At 39.5% G+C, this 27,649-nt stretch overlaps 1 protein-coding gene across 2 annotated transcripts in view; it reads right to left on the bottom strand.

Annotated features, from left to right (window-relative positions):
• Positions 1 to 27,649, bottom strand: part of LOC115941038 (uncharacterized) — a 383,272-nt gene that overhangs the window by 170,947 nt on the left and 184,676 nt on the right. For both annotated transcript variants that reach the window (XM_081827607.1, XM_081827606.1), the window contains one exon: positions 24,785 to 24,825. In XM_081827607.1, the coding sequence (XP_081683733.1) occupies positions 24,785 to 24,825 (41 nt within the window). The remainder of the gene's footprint in view (positions 1 to 24,784; positions 24,826 to 27,649) is intronic.

Consider the following 27,649-nt stretch of genomic DNA (forward strand, 5'->3'; position numbering starts at 1 on the left):
TGTGTTTAAAAGCAAATAAGCAACACTAAATTCAGACCGGCGGTTTCCTCTGGGGAGGAAGTAAAAGGTTATACACAGGTAAAGGAAACTGCGTTGGAAATGCCTGTGGTGAATTAACTGGTATTCATTTAACAGCATGCTTCATAACATATAATATCTAATATTACATATATAATAGTATGCGTGCATGTGTGTACTCTTTGTATATGTTAAATATTATATAACAGTTTTTAAATTTCTCTTGCAGGAAAGCGGGAAAAGAGACCTAAGAAAAATGGCAAACAAACAAAAAAAATGAACACAATATTAGAGGACAGATTTCAGTAAAAAAGTGAAGTCAAGGGATGACACAAGCATGGGGATATATGAAACAACAAGCCAAGCAGCTGGCAAAATATCAGTAAATTTGATGAACTGACTGAGAAATTACTAACCAATTTTTTTTTTTTAATGTTAAGAAGTGTAAATTTCAAACTCTGGCAACAAACACAAGATGAGAAGCGTTGTTTAATAGATAGGTAAGCCAAGCTTACCTTTTCTTTTCATAGTCAGGAAGAAGGTAAACATACTGAAGAACTACTGATTTTATTAGGAAACTGTTACATGATACACAGGCTATTAAGCACTTAAAAGCAATCACTGGAAAACATTAGAAATTTCACCTGTGCGTTCCAATGGGGGAAAGGGAGGGGCAATCATATCAGGAAATGAGGAAAAAGAACCCAAAAGAAAAAGTGGTAAATAGGAACGACAAAGTGGTAAATAGGAACGACTAAGTTGTAAAGAGGTGGAAATAAAATAGATAATGTAATTACAGTAAGTGCGTATTGATAAAATGCACTTACTAAAAGAGTCTGATAAAGGCTTAACAGAGAAAATTGAAACAATACACCAAGAAAACCTGAATATAAAAGGATCAGAGAAGATAATCCTGGTAAGGCAAATAACCAGAAGTAAGGCTGTGTTACAATAAATATCAGAAAAAGTAGAATTTAAGGAAAACATCTGAAGGGTTAAATATGGACTCTACATCATAAAAAAAAAAATCCATGCACCTGTAACATTCATAAGCTTACGTTCACCAAATATAGCCTTAAAAAAACAAAAAGCAAAAACAGAATTATGACGCAATCCTGTCAAGCCCAAAATTGTATTGCGATGTTAACACACCTTTGTCAAACACTGTTAATCAAGTAAAATATTAGTCAGGATATAAAAAATTAAAATCAACTATCCAATAAATACGTATAGAATCCTGTAGCCAGCAAGTAGAGCACACCCATTCTTTTCAAATACATATAACATTAGTTACTAAAACCAACTCTGTACTGTCATAAATGAGGTCTTCATAAAAATTCAAAGACCCATATCATACAGAACTTGTTCTTAAAATTATTAAAATAAAAAAGATATTAAGCATTTATATGGGAAGAAAGGAAAAGTAATGAGCTATCCAACTTAAGATCAATAAAAAAAACTCACAAAATAAGAAACTAAAAACATAAGAAAAAAATATGTAAATAAAAAATAGAGATAATGAACCAAACCAGAAGTTTTTTTGGACATTATCAAGATATATGAGCCTCTGTCAGGATAATGAAAAATAGAGAAGGGGACACTATCAAGAGGGATACACACATCAGGCATTAAAATCAAGAGTACCTGAATCATTTATGCCAATAAAACTGAAAATTACATAGTACTATAGTTTCTCTTTATTGAAGTATCACAGCTAATAATTGAGGAATTATATTCACCAGTTTGGAAACCCTAAGGAAATAATGCATCTGAGTAATGATCCATAATGGCTGCTAAAATCATAACTAGGCCTCATGAGCCTCCTGATAAAACACATCACAAATAATTCATACCGAAAAAAAAAGATCGAGAGAAAGAGCCTAAATCCAAGGAAACCTCTACACTAGTGTTGTCCATGGTGGAATATGACAAACCAATCTTATGACTTACATGAAGAACCAAAGGACAGGAAAAATTAAGAAAATTTTTAAGAACAAAACACGGAGGGGAGAGACACCCTATAACGGGACAACACTCTACATACTCTGTTATTGGGACAAAGACACACAATGCAGGGACTGACAATTAGACCATGGAACAGAATCAAGATTCCCAACACAAACTCATGAACACGGGAAAAACAGAGCATGTTAAGAAGTCACTGGCAGCCTGGAATCTGGGTTTGGGAAGACATTGCAACCTACACACCCACAGACGCATTAACAGAATTCAGAAAAGCCAAAGGAGAAACGAGCTCTGTGGACAGTCAGAAAACCACTGAGCGCCTCCATGTTACCGATAAAGCCTGAGGTGGGATCTTTGGGATGGATGGTTACATTGGGGAGGGCAGTGATTGAGGACACCTGAACAACCACACGGTGCCGAAGAGCAACAAGGAGACGGCAATGGTGAACAGCAAACACACAAGGAAGATGGGAGAAAATGGAATCATCTGAATCCAAATCCATTCAACAGACACTGAATCCCTACCACCAGAGACTGAACTTCAGGACCCCTGCCTAAAGAGTGGGGGATCTCAATTCACATATATCATCACCAGCAATATCACCATCTGGCACTGTGGTATAACACCAGGAACCCTGAACTTGAAGTCAAGTCAAGACCTAAGGTCCAAGCGTAGTCAGTACAGGGTGGTGGGATAGCCTGGGCTTGTTTTACGCACACCCCTGCACTTACCAGGGTCTTGAATAAGTTACTTCTTCATGTCTCCATGTCCCCATGGGTAAAACAAGGATAATAGTAGAGTACCTCCCTAATAGGACGAGTGTGAAGATTTAAAAATTTAATATGTGTAAAGCACTTAGAAAAGCTCTCAGAAAACAGTAAGCACTCAATAAACCCTAGCTGTTATTATTACCAGCTTTCTAGTTGAATGCCTTTGGGCCTAAGTCCTTGAAATCCCTGAGCTTCGGTTTCCTTCTTTTTAAAAACATAATATTCCTGTCCTCATAACATTGCTATATGGTTGTAGAAGCAAATAAAAAGGAAAACAGCTTCATAAATTGCCAGTGTTATTCCAATAGTAGTTATAGAACTAAGTTCCACTGCATTTCAAAGAATCAAGAGCTCTTCTTCTTGTATTGACTGTTATTTGCTAACTCCCTGGGTTGCCAAGAACTTCGTACAGCAATTTCATTTTACAAAATTAGCCACTCTCAGTTCATAATAAGTAATTAAAGGAATTTTCTCCAGAAATCTAACACATTAATCAGCTGGATACAGCAGATGGATGTCCAACCATTAGAGATGTCTCAACAATTTAGTTAACCTTTAACAAAAATACGTGTACACACAGGCCAACAAGATCAGACTTAAAAGATGTGAATGCCGCTTCTTAAAGCACTATATTCGCAATGTTTATCCTTTCTTTTTATTCCTATTTTTAAAATGTAGGACAACTTTTTTGATAAAGCTTTTCTGCAAACTCATCTCCAGAGAGAAGAAATAAGGCTAATGCATGCTCATAAAAGAGGCTATCTAAAGGTTTCCAAAAGCAAAATTGGAGAATACAAATATATCTCTGGAAAATGGATAATTCTGGAGTCAGTATCATAAAATACCCCCCTCCACCCAGTGCTCCTATTCCACTTTCAAAGCTGGCTCCAGATTATTGAAGAAAAGGTTAATATCTTTGTGGATGGGTCAATCCTCTGTTCCTTTTCCTCACCAGCTCTTCGTAACTATTCCTACCTACCCTCTTTCACTTTTGATAATTTTACTGATTGTCAACTGCCTTTACCAGAAAATGAAAAGAGATAACGGGAAGGCAAAAATCATACCAAATTAATCCATCTTTCTTCTTTCAGGCAGCTCTGATGAAGAGTTTTAGGGGCAGAAAAAAATAGTCAAAAATGATGGCTTGAAATTATTTGAATCAATACACACATGATGAATAATGAGAAGGAAGTCACAGCATACAAGCTTTTTAAAACTGTAAAGAAACCTCCCAGGTTACTCATTTTTATATATACAGAGATAAAACCTGAATTCCAAATTTGTAAAGGAATCAGTAACCCAGCATATTTTGGGTCTGAGAGGTACATACCGGTATTCCAAGTAAATTCTTAGAGTAAAAGACTGCGAAAATAATCAGTGTATGGCGCCCAGCCAGAGCAAGAAACTGGGGAGATCACCAGCCATAAACAGCATGTCATGCCCCACCATGAGAGGAGAATGAGCTAACATACACAGGAAGTTGATTTATGATGAAGTGACCCTTCAAGGCATTTCGGAAAGGATGGTATTTTCAACAAATGACTGGTTCAAATAAAGTGGTCCTTTATTTCACAGCTTACATAAAAGTCTATTCTGAGTGGGCTGTAGATCTACATGTGGAAAATAAAACAATAAAGGTTCCAGAAAATGACATGGAGATAGAGGAAAAAAATTCAACAGAACACAAATGACATTAATCACAAAGGAAAAGACTGATGAATTTGAGGACATTAATATTAATATCTCCTGTTCACCAAAAGGCACCATTATGAGAGCAAAAAGGCAAACCACAGAGTGGGCAGAGATATTTGTAACACACTTAACTATCAAAAGGCTCTTTTCCAAAGTACACAAAGAACTCTTACAAGTCAAAAAAAAATGAAGTAAAATTCAATAAAAAATGGGCAAGTAATTTGATCAAGTTGCTCAAAAAGAAGGATCCACATGTGCACTAAGTGTAAGAAAAGGTGGCTGGCTGGATATTCACCCAAAGAATACAAAAGTACTAATTCAAAGGGATCCATGCACCGCAAAGTTTATGGCAGCATTATTTACAATAGCCAAATTATGCAAGCAGCCCAAGTGTCCATCAATTGATAAATGGATAAAGATGTGGTATACATATATACAGTGGAATATTACTCAGCCATAAAAAAACCCAAGGAAATCTTGCCATTTGCAACAACAACCTGGATGGATCTAGAGAGTATAATACTTAGTGGCATAAGTCAGAGAAAGACAAATACCGTATGATTTCATCCATATGTAGAATTTAAGAAACAAATGAGCAAAGGGGAAAAAAGACAAATCAAGAAAGAGACTCTTAATTATAGAGAACTAATGATTACCAGAGCGGAAGGGGGGGAATCCGGGGGGCGGGGGGGATAGGTGAAGGGGATTAAGAATCGCACTTGTTATGATGAGCACTGGGTGATGTAAAGAAGTGTTGACTTCAGAGTATTGTACACCTGAAAACAATATAACACTATATGTTAACCAACTGGAATTAAAATAAAACTTAGGAAAAAAGGTTGTTGACTTCATTAGCCATTAGAGGGAAATATAAATTAAGACAATGATGAGATACTTCTACAGACCCACCAGAATGGCAAAAATGAACATTTTTTGTCATTTTGTCAACAGCAAATGTTGACACAATGTAGAGCAATGGAGAAACTTCGTTCACAACCTCCTCGGGAGCTTCCCAGGTATAAGCTCAACCTCCCCTCAGCACCAAATCCTCACTATAGGGAGGACAGAGAGAGACCAAAGACAGAGGCCAGCCACCCCAGGTTGGTAGGTGGAGGTTTTAATGAAGCAAAAGGAACTTACATATGAGGTTTGTCTTGGGTCACAGCAAGACCAATGGATTCCCCACACAAGCCTTATCTTAAAAGTTTACATAGAGACCCTAACTGGGCTCAGTCATGTATACAATGTAGGTGTTCTCCACACCATGTCACTATCTCAAGGCTATGTTCTTGGAGCAGCCTCTGGGCTCAGGAAAGACAAGGGGAACTCACATTCCAGCGGGGGGGCGGGGGGGGCGGGAGGGGCAGTGATGAGGAGCCTCTGATCGCCTAGGTCAAGGCTCATGGATCAACTGGTAGTCACGTCTTCTCAATCACCTTTCCAACAAAACTTCATACACTTGTACTGGTAGTATAAAAAGGTACAACTAGCTTCAAAATCTCTGTGGCAATGCCAACTGAGAATATGAAAACCTCCTAACCCAGCAATGTTGCTCCTGAGGCATGTGTGTTTCTGTGAATACGTGCATATTGAACAGAACCATATACACATGTATCAAAAGATGTGTCCAAAAACAATAAAGGTTTTTGTACAAATCTCTTTTTCATAGCATCACTTTTGAGGCCAAAAACTGGGAAGAACCTATGTCCATTAATAACAGAATGGATGGTCGATCCAGTGAAATTTTATAGGATGCCTTTGAACCTTTCAAACATGACGTGGGGGCAGGAAGGGGGAGCCAAACTTGAAAGAATATAAACAATGATATTCCATTTGTATAGAGTTCAAAATCTGGCAAAACTAATCTAAGGGAAGGCATAAGGATGGTTTCTGAGATGCTGGGAATGACTCCAGTGAGAATCTATAGTATTCTTTGAGCCGTGCACTTACGACTTGTTTACCTTTGTGCATGTACATTATAAAGAAAAATGTTAGCTAGAAAGCAAAATAAATGCTTCACTTCCTTGCCCCCAGTAGCTCTGCTTCTACAACTTTGAGGAAAGGATACCACAGACACAAAAAAAAAAAAAAAAAAAGTTAGGCATGATAGGCCACGCAGCATTACTTATGACAAAAAAAGAATACTCACAAAGAAAAGGTAAATTGTGGCAGATCTAATCAGATACCAAGGACACAATAAAAGGTCTTACAAAGATTCAATCGTCTATGCAAACTAACCATTAAAAGAAAAGACTGAAGATAGGCCAGATGGAAATATGCCAAAATCTTTGCAGTATTTAAGTAGCCAGATTTCATGTGACTTTGCTTTAAAAGATGTGTTATACTTAGACTAAAAAAGACGTAAGAGTTTACAGCAGAATGCTTTGATCTTTTCTCCATACGGCTGAGAGGGTGGGTGAGAAATTGCCTCCGCCTCACTAAATAACAAATGCAGAAAAATCCCCTGGACAAGAGAGGTGAGGTCACTTGGGTAAGTACCCACTGACCTAACTGCATATCTTTCTGCCTCCACAGCCTTCACAATGTAAGACAGACAATTTTGTTCTCTAAAAGGTAGATGAATGTGACGGAATGATGTAAGCCCAGGAATTCTACGGAATATAGGATTGAGATTCTCTGGCTTTTGCCCCAGGGACTGAAGAAAAGGCCCCTTTAATCGAAGGCTCTGGAACCAAGGAGATGTAAGTCACAACAGTCTGTTATTTGCAGGCATGCTTGGTGTTCTGGTCTCAATCACAGGACAAGAATACTAAGCAAGCATGAGGCTCTGTGTGCCATGCTTTGTTGGGTTATGAAGAATACAAAAATGATCACTACCCTCCAGCGGCTTAGAATCTTGTTTACCAGACAACACACTGTAAGATAAAAACAAATTTTAAAAAATGTCAGTGAACTAAACATCTACGTCAATGGTTACCATCCCTGTTCTTCCAAGCTCTGACCCTACCATCAAGGCTTCAAACCTGGAAACTGCATTCCTCAGACTCCTTTGGCTCAGCAGGATTCTAGGTTTAGGTTCTTTCAATGAGAGACACTAGCAGAATCCATTTGTCTTTGGCTCTGGAGCAGAAACAGCAACAGATATGGGCTGGGTCCCGCTACACAGGTTCCTTTAGAGGAAGCAGCATAGGGCCGAGCTGACCTGTAGCGACTCAGTGGGAAATGTTGGGACAGAGAAGGCCGGGGGGGCAGTCAGGGTCTCCTGCAGTCCCTGATCTGGATTTGCTCCTCCAGTCCTTCTAACAATTGTAACCCAATGCTCTGTATTAAATCCTTCTCTGCTTGAAATACATAAATAGATTCAGCTCCCTTGACTAACCCATGCCTAAGTCACAAAGCAGCAAAATCTCCTCTTCCGAGCCCCTTTGAAAATAGGCCAAATTTTACTATACATCAGTTTTTTTACTCTACCACTCACTCCTTTTAGCTATTTTTGTAAGTTTTCTCTCTGCTGAATGCCAAGAATATGAAACACGGTGAAGCAGGAAAATTAAAGTTCTCACCTCTGACATAGGACAGAGATTCATATGCTCTCAGATTACTGATGTTTATCCTTTAGGATAGGCATGACATACTAAATACAGCATGCCACTGCTTGAGTTTAAGATAATTATATAATCACTGAAAAATTTGTCTGATTTGAAATTAAGTTTATCAAAACTGTGTGAATGAGTGTATATATGTGCACATACTCATATAATATCCTGTGCCTTTTAAATTTTGTCCCCTTACCTAGATTCCCACATTCCTGTATACACAAAAACCTGTTTCATGATCACTTAGATTACCTAAAACCATGTACAACTCATGAACAGTATAGAAATTAATACAGTCCTCACAATTTACATGCATGACTCCATCAGTGTGGGGGAGAGAAAAAGCCATTCCCTATGGTGTTCAAAAATCAACAGGAATTAGGGCAGATTTCTGGTTCTGGGTGAGATGATATAAGCATATTTCATCCACCTCATCCACTGAACAGAACTATAAAACCTGAACACATGACATAGAGGAGCTGTTTGAAAACTCTCAGAAGTAAATAGGCACATCAAAAAAGACCAGTGGAATCTGAAATACCAAGTGGCAGTGGGTTTATCATTTATTGGCCGGGAGAATCCTTTAGCATGAGCTTAATATAGCCAGAAACCTAGAAATGAGCATGGCATTCGAGTAGGAGAAAGCTACAAGTGCTCTAATTCTGGCTCATGGAAGGGAAAAGGGGACTCCTCAAACTCCCGGGAGCAGGGGAATCCCCAGCCTTGTTCCATGTATCCCCTTTCCTCCCAGTTTTCTAATGCCCTTGCCCCCAGCTGGCTCTGTGGCAGCGATGGCAGAGGGCTGTAATGGGAGTCAGCAAGAATGAAAACTCTGAGGGAGAGGATCTTTCTATCCATTTGGTGAAGTTGTGATCACAAGACACTGAGGCCAACCCCTTGCGCTTTTTTACACTGTCCTTCTGATGTTTGAGCACTAATAGGGAAGCACACAGCAGAACCTAGAGAACTGAGAAGGTGATCTCCAAAAAACTGAAAGGTATAGGGAAAATGCAAAGAGGGAGTTGCTCAGATCATCACCAAGCCTAAAATGCATGGATCAGATGATTAACTACATACCCAAGACTTTGAGAAATGAACTAACAGATGGACCACTACATAGGTCACAGACTGACTGCTGGAAGGTACACGCCCAGAACACAACCAAAGAGCATTACACGGACTTTGAAAAGTAAACTAATATTGAAACATAAGCCCCCACTAAACATAGGTTTGGAACTTGCAGCCTCAATCTAACCAGGTCAAATGCCTGCTTTAAAAAAAAAAAAAAAATCAACATTCTTCATAAGATTTAAACACAACCCAGAGTCTCATAATGTAATCTTCAAAATATTCAGGATAGATTCCAAAATTACTCAACATACCAAGAACCATAAGAATTTCAACTCGCACAGGAAAAGATAGTCAACAGACGCCAATGCCGACATGATACAGATGTTGAAATTATGTGACAAAGACTTTAAAACGGCTATTATATAAATGTTTCAATGACCAATCATGAACATTCTTGAAACAAATGTTAAAAGTTCTCAGCAAAGAAACAGGGAATATAAAGAAAAAACAAATGAAAATCCTAGAACTGAAAACGACAATCATACACAATTTTTTAAATCACTGAATGAACTTGAGCAGATGAAGATGGGAGATGAGTCAGTGGACTTTAAGCTCAATAGAAATTATCTAATCTGAACAGAAAAATTTTCAGAAAAAAATGAACGGAGCTTCAGAGACATATAACTCAATAACAGAAGGTCTACATGCATGCCATCAAAGTCCCTGAAGAATGTAGGAAAAAACGTGTGTGGGGTGCCTAGATGGCTCAGTTGGTTAAGCCTCGGACTCTTGATTTTGGCTGAGGTCTCTATCTCAGGGTCATAAGATCAAGCCACGTGTTGGTCTCCACGCTGGGCTAGAGCCTACTTTAAAAAAATAAAAAGTGTGCTAAAAATATATTTGAAAAAACATGAGCAGAAAATTTCCTAACTTTGGCAAAAGACATGAACCTACAGATTCAAGAATCTGAGCAAACCTCAAACAGAGTAAACCCAAAGCAATCCATGCTAAGACTAACTGCTACAGACTAAAGACATTGCATTTGAGGTGGTGGTAAAAAAAAAAAAAAAAAAAAAAAAAAAAAATTCTGAAACAAGAGAGTGGTGATGGCTGCAAAACATTGGACTATAACTAATGCTACTGAACTGTAAACTGCAAAATGGTTAAAAGAGTAAATTTTATGTTATGTATATTTGACCACAATTAAAAACAACAAAGAAAGAATTTCAAAGTAGCCAAAGTAAAATGACATGTTACATATAGGGAAATAACGATTAAAATGATTGTGGATATCTTGTAGAAACCATTGAGGCTAGAAAGAAGGAAGTAGCATAAAATCTTTAACAAACTGTAATCTCAGGTTTTATATCCAATAAAAACATCTGTAATAACAGCAAAATAAAGACATTCTCAGATGAAGGGAAGCAGATAGCAGACCAAAAGAATTACCAAAAGAAGTTCAGAAAGAAAGAAAATGATACTAGAAGGAAACATGAACAAGAAAAAGGAAGAAAAGAAATGGTAAATATCTGGATAAATATAATAGACTACTCGCCTCTTGAGCTCCTTAAAATGTGTTTGATGGTTGAAAGCAAAAAGTGCCTGATGGGATTTTCAATACATGCAGATATTACATGAGACAATGACATCAAGAAGGAAGTGTAAAGAGACCTATAGGAAAAGAGTTCTACAGCCCAAATACAGTGTTAAGATATAAATTATGTGGGGCGCCTGGGTGGCTCAGATGGTTAAGCATCTGCCTTCGGCTCAGGTCATGATCCCAGGGTGCTGGGATCGAGTCCCGCATCGGGCTCTCTGCTCCTTGGGAGCCTGCTTCTCCCTCTGCCTCTCTCTCTCTCTCTGTCTCTCATGAATAAATAAATAAAAATCTTTAAAAAATAAAAAAAATTTAAAAAAAAGATATAAATTATGTGTTAAAAAGTTAAATGTGTATTTTGTAATCCATGAAGCTACCACTAGAATATACAGAGAGATATCAAAATCACACTTAACATGGAATACTAAAAACGTTCAAATAACCCAAAATATGACAGGAAAAGTAAACAAAAAATGGAATAGTGGACCTAAATCCAAATATATTAATAATTATATTAAATATAGTCTAAACATAACAATAAAAAGTCAGATAGTCAAATTGAATTTTTTTGAAGATTTATTCAGTTGAGAGAAAGAGCGAGAGAGACCACGCACATGAGTGGGGGGAGGGGTAGAGGGAGAGCAAGAATCCTCAAGCAGACTCCCTGCTGGGTGCAGAGCCAGAGGACACAGGGCTTGATCCCAGGACCCTGAAATCATGACCAGAACCAAAACCAAGAGTCAGCCACTAAACCGACTGAGCCACCCAGGTGCCCCTCAAACTGAATTTTTAAAATGACTCAGCTTTATGCTATCTGTGAAAAATTCACTTTAAATATATTTATATAGGTAGGTTAAAAGTAAAAGGATGAAAAAATATATAATGCAAACAATTTTTTAAAAGCTTTAAAAGCAAACAATCCAGGCAAAAAAACATGAACAGACATTTCACTGAAGATATGCTGATAGCAAGTAAGTACATGCAAAGATCTTCAACATCAGTAACCATCAGGAAAGTCCAAATTAAAACCACAATGAGGTATCACTACAAACCTATCAGAATGATTAAGATAAAACAAAGTGACAAGATCAAATTCTGGAAAGAATGTAGTGAAACAGGATCATTCATACACTGATGGTAGGAATATAAAATGATACAACCGCTCTGGAAATCCACTAAATAATGTGTAGTTTCTCATAACATTCAATATTTAAATATTACTCAGCAATAAAGAACTATTGAGACAAAGTTGGATGAATCTTTGGGGAATTATGCTGAGTGGAAAAAAAGCCAATCCCAGAAAGTTATATACTGTATGATTCCATGTATGTAACATTTTTGAAGTGACAATTATGGAAATGAAGAACAGACTAGTGGTTGCTAAGATTGGGGATTGGGAGGAAGGGGAGGAGGGGTGAATGTGGTTAGAGAAGGACAACAGGAAGGATCCTTGTAGCAGTGGAACTGATCTATCTTGACAGCGGGGGTAAATATAGAAACCTACATACATGATAAAAATTGCATTTAACTGAATACACACACACAAGTTACATGTATAATTAGGGAAACCTGAGTAAGATCAGTGATTTGAATCTATGTCCATTTCCTGACTGTGACACTGTATTATAGTCTGTAAAATATTACCATTAAGAGAAATTAGATCAAGTGTTCACTCCTATGACTACAAGTGAACTGACAATTATAGATTAAAAATATTACAGGGCGCCTGGGTGGCTCAGTTGGTTAAGCGACTGCCTTCGGCTCAGGTCATGATCCTGGAGTCCCGGGATCGAGTCCCGCATCGGGCTCCCTGCTCAGCAGGGAGTCTGCTTCTCCCTCTGACCTTCCTCCTTCTCATGCTCTCTGTCTCTCATTCTCTCTCTTTCAAATAAATAAATAAAATCTTTAAAAAAAAAAAAAAATATTACAACATAACAATCACATGTGTATATGCACCTAACAACAGAACTTAAAATACACAAAGCAAATCTGACAAAAATAAAAGGAAAAGTAGATACAGTAGTCCCCCCTCCATCCATTGTTTCGCTCTTTAAGGTTTCAGTTACCCACAATCAAGCAGAGTCTGGCAGCAGATGATCCTCTAAGGTATAGCCAGAAGATCAATAGTAGCCTAACGCTATGGTCACAACGCCTACATTGTTCACCTCACTTCATCTAATAACATAGGCATTTTGTCATCTCACATCACAATAAGGGTGAGTACAGTACAGTAAGATCTTTAGAGAGCCAACGTTCAGATAACCTATTACAATATATTGTTATAACTGCTCTATTTTTATTATTGGTTATTACTGTTAATCTCTTACTGTGCCTAATTTGTAAATTAAATTTTATCATAGGTATGTATCTATGTGGAAAAACATAGTGTAGATAGGGTTCGGTACTATCTGCACTGGGGATCTCAGAACACATCTCCCACAGATAAGGAGGGACTACTGTAAATCTGCAATTACAGTTGGAGACTTCAAACTCCACCCCTCTCAGCAATATAGGTCGAACAAGTAGACAGAAAATCAATAATGATAGCAAAGAACTGAATTTATCAACCAACTGCATCTAGTTGACATACAGAGGACACTTTATCCAACACCAACAAAATACACATTGAGAGTAAATGAAACATTCAACAAGATAGACCATAAGAGGGGCCATTAAAAGAAAACCTCAATTTAAAAGATAGTAATCATACAATGTATATTCTCAGACTATAATGCAAATAAACTGGAAATCAGTAACACAAACATCTCCAAATATCTGGAAATTAAAATTCAATAGATACACTCTTGGTTTCATTTATAACATTTGGAAAATTTTTAAATTAAATCTAAGTTCATTGTGCATTAAAATCAAGAAACAGGGGTGCCTGAGTGGCTCAAATGGTTAAGCATCTAACTCTTGATCTCAGGGTCATGAGTTCGAGCCCCACATTGAGCTCCACACTTGGTGTAGAGCCTACTTTAATTAATTAGCTAACTAATTAATTAATATCAGGAGAGATTTAAGTCTTTGAATTAGTAATTTGGAAATCTCAAGGTAGACCCAGTCGACCCACTCTAATACAGCCAATATTGGTGTGGAGCATTAAGAAACCAATGGAGCTACTCTGAAACTGCAAGCTCACACCAAATAAGTACTACTCCCTAATCAGTTGCTCATAAGTCACTAAAAGACTATTAACTTTATCAATAGGATCCTTTTCACCTGAGTTTTGTTAATCATCTTGCAATATATATTATTAACCGCAATAATCATTTAAGAATTCAGTACTATAAAACGTAACTCGGAATGCCTGAGTGGCTCAGTCGGTTAAGCGTCTGCCTTCGGCTCAGGTCATGATCCCAGGGTCCTGGGATCGAGTCCCGCATCGGGCTCCCTGCTCGGCGGGGAGTCTGCTTCTCCCTCTGCCTGCCACCCCCCCGCCACTTGTGCTCTCTCTGACAAATAAATAAAATCTTTAAAAACTAAAACATAACTAAATCAATGTTGGGAATCTGTATGCCTTGACCTGATCCCCATCTGTCCAGCTTCCTTTTTATCTTCAGATAGGTTTAGACATTTTATGCTTGAAAGGATCTCTGTTCCTGAAATGTGAATGACTTTTAGACACTTGAAATATTTAGGAGACTTTCTAATCTAGAGGAAATAAAGTTTGACTTCCTAAGGACATAGGCCAGGGTTGAGATAATCTGTCAAGTATGTCAAACAAAGGAGGAGTTGGTTATGGCATATTTTTATATTATAAGTGTGTATGTTTCCAGTGTCTCTGCATTGTTTGATTCCAAAAATTACACTCATGCCCAACAAGACAGCAATTTTATAGCTATTTTAAAGGCAAAAGGAATAAATGCCAACAGATTATTAAGTATTAACAGATGTAAAATATGCCTTTTAACAATGACCCACATGAAAAGGAAAACAAATGTTCAACATCATAGCTTCCATCTTCAGCTTCCCTTCACCCAGCAAATATTTATTGACTGTCTATTGGGTGCCAGACATTAAGCAGTCATCACTCTTTAGAAATACCCAGTTCAGCAGGGAGACAGACACATAAACAATTACAATTTGATATGCTATTTGCTATAACAAAGAGGCCACAGACAAAGGGACATTGACAGATGCTTCACAGAGAAGACATTTGGGCTAGGCTTTTGAGTAGGTAGGACAGTCTCCAGGAGGAAGAAAAAGGAGAAGGAACCAAGAAAAGGAGAGGTCCATTCGCGGACAGAATATGAAAGAGCATTATTCCTTAACAACAGTAGGAATCAGGACACTTTAAACATAGGATGAGGAGGGGAAAGGCCAAAAACAATTCAGAAAAACCAGTTTGGGAAGGGTCTTGTACACCCCTGGAGGATTCGAAGCAGGGGAAAGAAGTCATCAGAAACTTCCTTAAAATTCCAGCTCTGGAGACAGCATCTGCTGCTAGCAAGAAATGATAAGAGACTGAACTAAAACAGAGTCCAAGGATGCTTAGCAGATAAAACCGAAAAGACGTAGTGACTCAATTGGCTGTGAGGAAGAAGGCATCAAGGGTGAATCTCAGCTTCTAACTTGGACCCATTCTAAAGACAGACAATATAAGAAGAAATTGGGTGAAGATAATGGATTAGCCTCGAATATGTTTGTGTTTAATGTGACGTACCACCTAGATAGCTAGATGGAGACTTACAGCAGTACAGTGAGAACAGGAATGTGGATTTTAGGAGAGTAAGAGAGTCAAGGGGCTGGAGACAAAGAAGTCAGCGATTAATGAGTTATTGAAGTCTCTGGGGAGAGATGAAATCAAACACGGAAAATACATTCTTATAGTATTATAATAAGTATTTCCTTGGCAAAAATACAGGAATTGAAACTGCTTTAAAGTTTCACTATACAGTTTCCTTTGTTTCAAAGTTTGTAAGCCACTGTTCCAAAACGATCATAAAAGCCAATAATTACGCACTGTTCTTCCATCAACAGTGAACTCCACTTCAAGGGGCATCTGGGTGGCTCAGTCGGTTGGGCATCTGCCTTTGGCTCAGGTCATGATCTCAGGGTCCTGGGATTGAGCCCCACATGGGGCTCCCTGCTCAGCGGGGAGTCTGCTTCTCCCTCTCCCTTTGCCTACCGCTCCCCCTGCTTGTGCACATGCACTCTCTCAAATAAAAAAACTTTAAAAAAAAAAAAAACTGAACTCCACTTCTAGAAGGCCAATTAGAAACTCCTGTCTCCTGCCCACTCCAGCCTGCATAGGGTTGCAACAGCTGATTAAATAGAACCCAGAGTCAGCAGGTGCTGTTCTACTTAAGTTCTCATCAACACCGCAGAACATGACCACCCCTCACTCACATCACATAGAACACTTCTCTCCTCTATGCCCCACCACAGCCTCGTCCCTCCCATCTTTTGGGGGAGAATATATCTATGTGCCACAAATAGGCTATGAACTCCTCTTACAGCAGTCGGTGTGGGATAAAATATGACTTCAGAAATAAATATGGTGAGGAGAAATCATATTGCTTTTGATATCTGGAAGAAAGCAGAGGAGTCAGAACTAGAAAGGGTGGCAGGAATTACAAAATCCAAGCAAAATGAGGGTTCCCCCACTTGGCATGGTCTTTGGGCATCTAAGTCCAACTAGCTTATTTCTAAGTATACAATGCTCCCAGCAGAGAACTGAGGTGGAGGGGGAGAGCACAGGATGATTCCGCCAAATTTTAGAGGCTCAAGAGCCAATATAAGGTAAGCAAGGCACCTGGCCAAGACTACAGTATTCAATCCCCCTGCAAGAAATCCAGAAAAACCAAGGCTTCTAAAGCATCTGGAATTGAAATAGCCTTCTTAGCAGAAATCTTTGATAGCCAAGTATTATAAAAAAAGACCAGGAAATGTAAATGTAAACGACCAAGAGCCTTGAAGTGCCAAATACCCCAGGTAGACCTGAGCTTGGCAACTTCATTTATGCATTCAGCAAAGTGATCCTGTGCTGTCCCACTGCCCTGACAAGATAGATGCACGGACAGAGGAAAAACACCTGGAGACTTTCTGCACACATCTCCTAATATAATGTTCTAAATATAATATTTCAATATTCTGTGAGGTCTCTCCTTATCACTAGTCACATCTCCAGAAACAGAGAAATGTGAATTGCTGGTATCTGGTTAGGCCTGTCTTTCAGAAGTTGTTTTCGGGGGCTTTCCTGACTTGCCCTAAAGATTTCTCAGGCTGCTCTGTAATAAAGATGATTGAAATGCATATTGTGTCAACAGACACTTCCTTGGAAGGAAATAAACAGAAGGACAATACCTCACTCATCAGAAACAGCCAGACATACCTATAGGGTATGCAAAGCAAGCCAAAAGTCTTTGTTTTGTGTTTTGAAAAGGAAAAATAATTTAGTACAGATCTACTAAGAAAAATGTGCCAACAATACTCAAGATGATGTCATATCAGCTGCCAAGTTCAGGTCAACCACAGTGCATACACGAAGCCTGGGGCTGGAGACAAGCAGAACCCCAACCCACTGTGCCCCCCAAAACCAATCCACAGACTTGCTAATAGCCTACAGAAATAACAACATTCCACTCTGGATAATGACACAGTACTGTGTGTATCAAATTCTGGCCTTTCAAATGCAAGGCCCAGAATATATGTGGAGAGATCTAGTCTCCAAAGTGTTCTGTAGTTCAGAGGATGCCATAAAACATCATTTGAGCACTATCAAAATAAACAAGTTTAATTTTTCTTAACCATTCCATGTCCATCACCACTGACCCCGGTGCTACCGGTTGAAAACTGATGTGCCCCTGCCTAAAACATGGGCCTCAATCAAGGCAAGAGAAATTGACAGGAAAAAGCAGAAATCAGATTAGAGAACACTGGAGATCCGAGTTTGGGTTTTAATGCTTATTCCTAGCCAATCCATCTCACAATCCACTTCCATGCACAAAGCTCTTACGTAAGGTGTGGAGGGCACCACCACCACCACAAGGATACGTCTGCCCTCCAAAAAGCCACTTATCTCCTTTCCTTGGGAAATTCTGATGTATTTACTGTTTCTCTTTCTCCCTCCTAAACCTATCACCACGTAATAAGTATAAGCATCATTTCAATAAAAGCAGAGGAGGAGGAGGTCAAGGCTGTTCATACTTCCTAAGGCCCTAGTGATAGAGGACAGAGCAGATTTATGGCCCTGGTCAAGTGTTTTTATCTTTCCATGGGAGAAAGATATTTAGGACTACAAGAGCAAGATACTAGCAAGAATGCAGTCCCTCTAACTCGTTATCATTTGTAAATTCCCTGCCTGATTTGATAACAAACATCACTTTTTCTTCAGTGCCATTGGCAAAGTAAAAGAAAAAAAGTCACTGTGATAACAAAGGTGCCATTATTTCTGCTAGCATTTTCCTGGGTCCTGTTAATAATCACACATGCAGTCAACTCATGGCCCTGGGTTCTCACATCACTAAATAAATACTGCCCGGTGGCAAATATTAGGATCCCCAACTTTGCATTCCAAAGGAGTCATGAAACCTATCAGAAAGGTCAGATCTCAGTAAATAAGGCCAAAGGAAAAATTAAAAAAAAAAAAGTCTCCTATTCACACTACTACCTAGTTTCAACATCAATTCCTGTGTCTCTCGCTCTCAATGGCATTTCCAACAGACACAACAGTGGTCACTGTAATTCCATCATCTTTGATTGTAGTACTTTCTAAAAACAGAGTCCCAGAAGAAGCTTCTGGATCAGGGACTGTTAAGATTTGTTAAATACAGGGGTACATGAATGCCCTTAAATTACACTTTTAAATTTTGCATACATAAAGTTTCCTTAGGAAAAATTCCATAGTTTTCTTAAAATTCTCAAGGACTCATTCTACACCCCCCTTTTTAGAAGAACTGAGAGCCAACTGGTCATTCTTAATTATTGCTGTGCACCAGAAGAACCTCTGGAGAACCTTTATAAAAAATACGTAGAATATTGGTAGACAGGGCCCACACATGTAAATAAAAAAAATTTTTAAAAAAAACTCTTCAGTGATTATAATATATAGCCAGGGTTCTGAAATACTATGTAGCTTTAACTGATAGGTCCTCTTGTTCAATCACTGAACTTTAAACCTAGAAGAAACCTGTGAAATCAAAAAATTAGAACATTCCTTTTACAGGGGGGAGCCAGATCTGTTGAGAAACTTGCCCAGGATCATACAACTATAGTTCCCCCAAAACAAGAATGTTATGTGCAGATGGAATCTCCCCTAAAAGATAAAATATGGACCCCAAAATACACTGCTTTTAGATTCTTTAAAATCACAATTACTTTTTTATAAGAAAAAAACATAAAATTGAGTCTAACATTCTTTCTACTCCGTTTTCTACAACCACCTCCTGAATTTCTTTAACAGGAAAAGCTCATATGTCAAAATTAACCAACATCTGCATAAAGACTGTAGTAAATATACAAGAATCATATTAATAGATAAGCCACAGAGGATAGTTGATTATGATAAATACTCAGTGAAGATTGGCTGACCCCTTTATCAACTGGGTGAGAAGTTCCTGATTGTCAAAATTATGGCTCACCACAATTGTTTCTACTTTTCGTTCTAGCTGCTTTGTTTTAATTATCAAAAAACAAGACCCAGATCGCCACCACAACGGGGCATAAAAGAGTTAAGACACCTCCAAGAAGGTATTTACATATCCCAAACCAGGAAGGATAGGTCATTTAATAGATCAAATAACATATTTATCCTAACAGAAAACTTTTAAACACAATCCAAGTGTTAGGGAAGAAAAGGAAAGAAGGAGGTGACATTTCCTTTGTTAAACTTCACAATAAATTTACACCCGGATTCAGCAAGTGCTTTTCAGTGGCTTCACAGTAGCTGAGATAATTATACTACTGCCCTCTTGATGTATGAGTCCCCATTGAGAGAAGTCAGCTGAATCCCAAGGACAGCATTCCAGGGCGTTGAAAAGAACTCTTTCAATATGCACCCACTGTGTGGCTTGGTTCAGGCAAGATTTCCCCCTACCCCAGCGAAGGAGATAGTAGAGAGGGTGGGGCAGTTCACTTTGTTGATAGGAATGCAGGCAGGTAAGTGAAAATTGCTAACGTTCAAGTACGTATTAGACACCAAGAACTGAGCTCAAATTTTTACATATTACTTCCAGGAAATTATAGATACTGAACGACTAAAAAGCCTCATCTAATACGTTTACCCTCTCATAGAGCCTAGGATAATGCCTCAAATACAATGGAGAATGAGCAGACATTTGATGAATTGAATGAAAAAGAAAGTCCAGAACTTCAGTCCCAAAGGGCGTGAGTATCCCCTGCAATTAACAGTGCTCCACACAATAATGTTTAAGTCTCATTTTGTGATCATTCTTCCCATCTGTAACTCTTGTGAAGGCAAAGTGTCTAGTCCTTGGCAGGGGCACATTTTATATATAAATGAATGGAGAGTAAGCCATCTTCAAGGAATCTAACAATTTTATGTATTTTAACCTTATTTCCTATTTCTTCCTTTTAAAGTATCAGTTCTAGGGCACCTGGGTGGCTCAGTTGGTTAAGCGACTGCCTTCGGCTCAGGTCATGATCCTGGAGTCCCGGGAGCGAGTCCCGCATCGGGCTCCCTACTCATCAGGGAGTCTGCTTCTCCCTCTGACCCTCCCCCCTCTCATGTGCTCTCTCTCTCTCATCCTCTCTCTCAAATAAATAAATAAAATCTTTAAAAAAATAAATAAATAAAGTATCAGTTCTATAAGGGCAGGATGTTGTGTCTGCACATGGATATTACAAATATGACTAAGATAATGCTTAGGAAAAAGGAGGTAACCAATATACATATATTTTAATATGTGTTACCAAATGCTTAAGTAACAACAGACTGGACTTGGCCCTGGAGAGACAGGAACCATTAAGTCATCATCCTACCTGGCAGATCTCACTCTCATCATTGTGTAATGTGATTGGGCTGAATTGAAAGCTGAAAATTTTCCTGCTAGAAGTCTTTTCATTTATGTGATATTAACACTGTATAAATGCAAAATGATATTTTGCAATGAATGCTCATTCCAATCCTGTATGCAGTACCATCCTTAGCCCCAGGCCAGAAGAATCCATCGCCAAAAGCACATGGCCACTAGGATCCCCAAAGCCCCCTTCTATATCATGTTCTAGGCATCAGGACCCTAATGTTCCCTGTTCAAACAGCCCAAGCTCACTTACATCCGGACTGTGCAGAATTTGCCCCCAGATACTCGCCCACCCTGCAACAGACAACCCCAAGGCCCACGAGGCAGGGTGTGGACATGTAGACTCAGCGGTCCACAAACAGGCATGCTAGGTCCGTGCTTCCGCTCATGCTACCTGGCCAGGCGAAGACCTCTCAAGAATTTGGAAACTCAAAATTCAAACCTGGCCTTCAAGGTTATCATGAAGGTGTACTTCTCAGAGTAGGAAAACTGTCGAATGTAATGACAGTTCTCAGTTTGATTTATGACTTTCAAATATTTAGATACACAGAATGTGACCTGCATTCACATTCCGGCCCTGGGCACCACATAAAAAGCAACGCGGTGTAAGGAAAACAGGCTCAGGGCAGGTGGCCAACGTGAGGGTACCGGGCCAGTAACCAGGAGAACCAGAACTCAAATCCAGTTCTCCACAACCTCAGTGTCCCTTCCCAGAGCCGACCCTCTGCCCTCAACTCTACCACTCCAAAGGACCAGGGCAGGCTCTCGCTCGTGTTGGGATTACATCAACCCTGAAGAGTTGAGGCCACCGGTCCAGGAACCCACAGGCCACTCTCCAGCATCGTGTGCTTCCTTGTCGCCAATACCACGGGAGCCAAACACAGGCAACTCTAAAGCCAAATGTTTGCTCTGCGTGTGCATGCTTGTAGCTCCCTGCAGCGCACAGAGAATTTATGCTAGAGGTAAGCAAGCAGTGACACATGCCTCAGGAACCTCACAAGATGCAGCCTGAGGCTTCTGAACATACATCTTTTTACAACTCTAAACCCAGAAGTGCATTAGTGTTCTTGCAAAACAGGCTGTGCGGCAGTTTAGAAAGCCCACATATAATACCTTCATAAGACCTGTACTTAGAGATCCTTTCATCCAAGAAATTCAAAGTACTTTACAAGCTCAGAGCCATTCAGCCAAACGCTCCAGGGAGGTATGCAGGTGGCCAGGGTTATACTCACTGACAAAGAAACTGAGGCAGGCTGACAACCTTAAGTACCGTTCTTTAAAAACAATCTGTGCTTTTGGAAAATGACTGGCTTTAAACATCCACAAAAACACGCCACCGATATTCGATATTAGGGAGGGGGGACTTGCACTATGAATGTAACAAAATTAAATACTACATCACAGAAATCTATGCCTTGTACTTCTTTTCAACCAAAAGGCCAAAAATGTATGCTCTGTCCACTGCAAATAGGCTATCATTAAATTTGAGATACTATTACCTTTCAAAATGCAAATTCCACAATCACAAATTTTAAGACAGAAATTCCCCCTTGCCCCCAATAAAATTAGGCTTTTACACCTTTGGCCAAAAGGCACTTAGCAAAGGTGATTAGCATGTTCTCTCTAGTCTAGATAGAATCAATTTCAAACCAAAGAGATTAGCTTCATTTGCTTTGTAGTGGGAGGTAAATGGCCCAAGGGAAGTTGTCTGAGAGGGGTGGAGGAAGAGTCCTCTTACAAATAAGAAAGATTAGGCATTGAGGAAGAATAAAACATATAACGTAGCCATTGTCATTACCCGCATATAATCAAAACAAACTCTGCGTTGAAAACATGTGTCTCAAAGTTCTATTCTTAATAATCCAACACTTAGTGAGTGCTTATTATATGCTAACCACGGTTCTGGGTATTTAGAAGTAAACTATTTTATAGATGAGGAAACTAGCTCAGAAAAAAACGGATCCACAGAGTCTCAAGGAGCTTACAGTGGCACTGGAAAAATAATCATTTGTTTATTCAGTAAGCTGAACTGCACAGGATCTGAAATATGAACATTTACATCAGTGTCTCCCAGAAAGCTTTTCATCTAATGGAGGAATGTACGGGTGAAACAGGTTTCCAACAGGCACCTAGGAGACCCAGGATCAAAGCAGTGGAGGCAGAACAGAGGGGGCTGGGGCAGGGAAGAAGAGTTTGCAGAGAGGAGGTCCATTCCCACAGGCAAATTGGGGGGGGGGGGGGCGCGGAGGGACAGGTAAGGAACTTTAGACTGGTGGAAATGGCTTATGCTCATGCACCAAGATATTCGAGAAACAAACTCAGGTCACCTGGGTTGTATGGCTACAGAGAATGAGGATACACGAGAGGAGTTAGTCAAACGTAATCTCGGGCTGGATAGGTATGGAGAGATAAGCATTGGCTATCAAGAGTTAAGACATACACAACAATAAAAGTAATTAACTCCTCAATAAGTTTTCTTGAGGAGGGTGGGGGGGAGCCTCCCCTGGATCCTACTGTTTAAAGAACTGACTGGTGAGACACCGACAAGGGCACTCCACCTGTTGTCCACACCACCTATTCTTATTGCTGCCAACCCCAATCCATGATGGAGTTATTGGTGTCACTTCACATGCTCAATGTGGCACACAGATATTGGTCAATCAGTTCTCTTCAGTTTCTGGATTCACTTTTAACACTGTCCAATCTCCGCAGATTTCCAGCATGATTCCAGAAGGTGTTCAATTGTAGAATAACCCAAAGGATTGTCAGCATGCTCTCCTTGAAATCCTCCTCCCCTCCAGTACCACATTTTGAAGTTGGGTTTACAATCTCCTTTAGACAAGCATAGGAGATGCACAGATTTCACAATTCAGGTTTTGAGAAGATTTGTAAAATACTTAGAATGGTTCATGGCACATAGTAAGCACTCATTAACCATTATCATAAGCATTATTCCCAGATATGTACACTGAACATACAGTTATGCTTTGATTGACTAAGGTACCAGCAACGGTTACCTATCCTTTCAATATTTCTTGTCCAAGTCAACTTTAGTCTTCCCATAGAACAAGGTCTTTCCCACAGGTTCCTCAAACAATGACAAAAATAGACCCCTGGAAACCAAAACACCAGGCCTCCAGACTTGCCCAGACAAGACTGAATTTAAGAATATGAGTAAGCACAGATCAGGCCAAGGTCATACCACCGGTTACCACTAAAAGCTTTCCCACATGCATCTAAAACTACCCATTGAAAAGGACAAGACACACATGCCCATGGATGGGCTAGGCTTCTGAATGATAGTACAGACTATACAACTGACCAAAGAGCCCCCTCCCACTGACCTAACAGACAGATGACTGAAAAAGAATCATGGCAACACACCTTGCATTTTGGTTGACATGGCGACATAAACCCAGCTAATATCAGACTGTGTGACCTCACCCCAGGATGGGAACCAGAGGTTTCACTTGAGATCTCTGCATTTATCAGATCTGGAAAGCGTTTCACTTGCTTTCTCTTTTGGCAAAACAAAAGGTAGCAGGGACCCAAAGAGGCAAGATGGTAGAACCACAAACTGTCCAGACTCCATTACCCTAAATTACTTGATGAATAAATATTCCTTATTCCAGTTTCAATAGAGGGTAAACAACGACTAAAAATACCTGATCTTCATCGAGCTTTTAATCTCCTCTTCTCCTCCTATATCAGAGGAAGAATATTCCACGGCTTCCTCACCAAAGGGTATCCCTTCAGTACAGACTCAAGCAAACCCTGTTTCCTTCTTCTTCTTCTACCTTTATACCCTTTTTCTGTCACTCCTCAGTCCATCCACTGCAACCCATTAACCGTGACTGAGCCCAGCATCCTAGCACATCCCTTCCTCCCAGTATGCCTCAGTGGAAAAGCTAAAATCACACTCATTTTAGACATGGTCCTGACTCTTCATGGTTGAATGATCTCCAGCCAATTTCTTCATCTCTCTGGGCCTCCGCTTCTGCCATCTGTAAAATGGAGTCTATCTCTGCAGCCCCAGCACCACCAAAATCCTCCCAAGTCATGAACCCACAAGGGGTCCCACCACACACAGACACAAAGAATCATGAAAGACCAGACCCCAGTCTTACCGTATGGGTGAAAGAGCTGTGTCCTTAGAGGTGGGGGGCACCTAGGGAAAAAATTAAGACAACTGAATATAGGAGGGGGAAAAAAAGCAAAGAAAAGAAACACTTCATATCTTATCCCCCAAGTGGAATTCAAAGGTGTGAGGGCCCACAGCACAATGGACAATAGCTGGCAAGGAGCCCAGGAGTACACCTGAAATCTCTCCACCAGCGCAGAGTGTTTTTGTATCTAATGTAACCAGAAACGGAAAATTAGGCAGATGGAGTGGTTTTGTTTTTTTTTTATATATTGGGGGGAAAAAAAGAGAATATAGCACCGACTTTACAAAAAATGGTTTAACGAGGTTTTTTTTGTTTTGTTTTGTTTGTTTTTTTTGTTGTTTTTTTTTAAAGATTTTATTTATCCATTTGAGAGAGAGAGAATGAGAGCGAGCGAGTACATGAGAGGGGGGAGGGTCAGAGGGAGAAGCAGACTCCCCGCCGAGCAGGGAGCCCGATGCGGGACTTGATCCCGGGACTCCAGGATCATGACCTGAGCCGAAGGCAGTCGCTTAACCAACTGAGCCACCCAGGCGCCCAAAAAATGGTTTAACGAGTTTTATTTCGCTACTGATTCTAAGTAATTTTAAGTGTTTTTAAGTGTTACGAGTTTATTAGGTGCTACAAGGCATATAGGCAATCAATAAAAATATGTCAATTGAATTGAACAGCTCTCTACTCTTTCTTTTTAGGAAAGATCAAGCTGGGGCCAAAATGCTCCACTCTGCTCCCTCCTCCTCATTTAGTGAATGTCCCATGTGTCAATAACACACATTTAGAAGCTCCAAACAGAGGAGCCCATAATTATGACGACATATATTGAAGAATTTAATCAGTTAATGTCTCAGGATCTACCCAAACAGTGACAGCACACAATCAACAGAAGAAGTTACTTTGTAAATTGGATTTCTTTTTTTCCCTTGAATTTGAGATCTAGAAGCCTGTGTGGCTGGACTTCCCTGGAAAATTTCCAGATTTGCACTTCAGTTTCAACTTTGTAGATGGGGCTTTGTTTCTTAAAGACAATAGTGAATGGTTTTGCTACTGGCTATTAAATCTGTTTTTAAGAACAGTTTAGGTATTCTTTGCAAGAGGCTTCTGTTATTTCCATCATGTTATTTTATTTTTGATTTTTCGTCCTTCTCCTCCATTTTAAATCCCCTCTCTTGGTGGCACACCTAAGTGCTCAGGTAATATACATACAAATGCTTCAACCAACAGATGGGTAAGTACTATCTCATGGTGCCCATACTTCTTAGCGAAAAAAGTAACCACAACAGAGTGCAATAATTCTATCCCCTCAAGTGCTATAATGATCCCTGCAGGGGGTAGTTGGCAACTAAAATTGCAGCACAGTGGATATATAAATTAAGGCTACCAATAATGCTTGACAATACAATGAACTAAGTTTTCTAATATTCCCATTTCTAATACACACATTGCATAAAACTGGAAAAATTACTTTAAAATCAGTGGCAACATCAAACTTGTTAAACCATTTTTTGCAAAGTCTGTGCTATACCCTCATTTTTTTTTTTTTTTAAATAAATGGTTTTCATGAATGAAGCACATACTCCAGGAGGGCAAACCTCCAAAGAGAGATCTTTTTTTTTTTAAACTGGAGGACTTTTCAGCTTTTGTAGGTTAATCTCCATAGGCACAGGATACCTGGAAGCTCATTAACAACCCATGGTGAAGACATCTTTACTAAAGTGCTAAATCCCAACTGGGTATCTTGTCATTAAATTTTAATACATGATTATCCCCATTTTATGGCTGAGGAAATGAAGGCAGAGAGAGGTCAAATAATCTGCCCAGGGTGACATTGCTAGTAAGTGGTAGAACCAGAATTTAAATCTAAGAACTCCAGCTCCAAAGAATTTAGCTACTATTCAATATCACCCTGGTAGTATACTCAAGTCCCTACTTATTTGTCCTAGAAAACATCTTATTCTAAGACTAGACTAACATGGGTCCAAACCTGAGAGATTTAGATACAGAAATGACTAGAAGCCCTGAACTTGTGGATTCTCTTGCTTGTGAGACATTCTTCCTGTACAAAGCCCAGAAACACGGTTCTAACAAGGGCCCCCTGAATTCTGGGGATCAGGGAGAGCCCAGGACTGTCTACCCACCTGTTTACCTGCTTTCAGTTATCTGGAGATACTCTGCCTCCTGAACTGTGCATATACCAAGGAATGTCAAGGCCATCAATATTTATATCACATGAACCTGTAGGTCAGTTCAAAAGGGTACCAGTTATTTATGGGAATGTTTTAGTCACCTCAGGCAGAGAGGAGAAAACGAAGAGCTTAGAAGTGTTCCCATGTTACCTTCATCTTTAATAGAGGAAGTCTACTGCCAACCATGAAGATATTCCAAAGTCAAGGGTAAAATGAGTATTTTTAACATAAAAATTTCTCTTGTGGCAGTCACTTTTCATGAATTTAACGCCACCAACAAGTCAAAAGATCTCATCACATTATATAGTACCTGAACACTCCCAGAAATAAGCCAACTCCAAAGCAAGGATAGACCTTAATTTGAGGGTGATTTTTGTTCTAAATGTGGTATCTGTCATTTGCAAAGAACATGAAAATAAACAAAACCCAGAAGCCTGTATCTAGAGTCACTGGTGATGAAACAAACCATTTGAACACTACCAGATGCCCCCATTCTACTTCTGTATTTGCTTGTTAAAAAAAATCCCGTGGTGGGCGCCTGGGTGGCTCAGTTGGTTAAGCGACTGCCTTCGGCTCAGGTCATGATCCTGGAGTCCCTGGATCGAGTCCCGCATCGGACTTCCTGCTCGGCAGGGAGTCTGCTTCG

Source organism: Leptonychotes weddellii, chromosome 8, assembly GCF_054177405.1.
Source record: "Leptonychotes weddellii isolate Sample4059 chromosome 8, ASM5417740v2, whole genome shotgun sequence".
In the NCBI taxonomy this organism is placed as follows: Eukaryota; Metazoa; Chordata; class Mammalia; order Carnivora; family Phocidae; genus Leptonychotes; species Leptonychotes weddellii.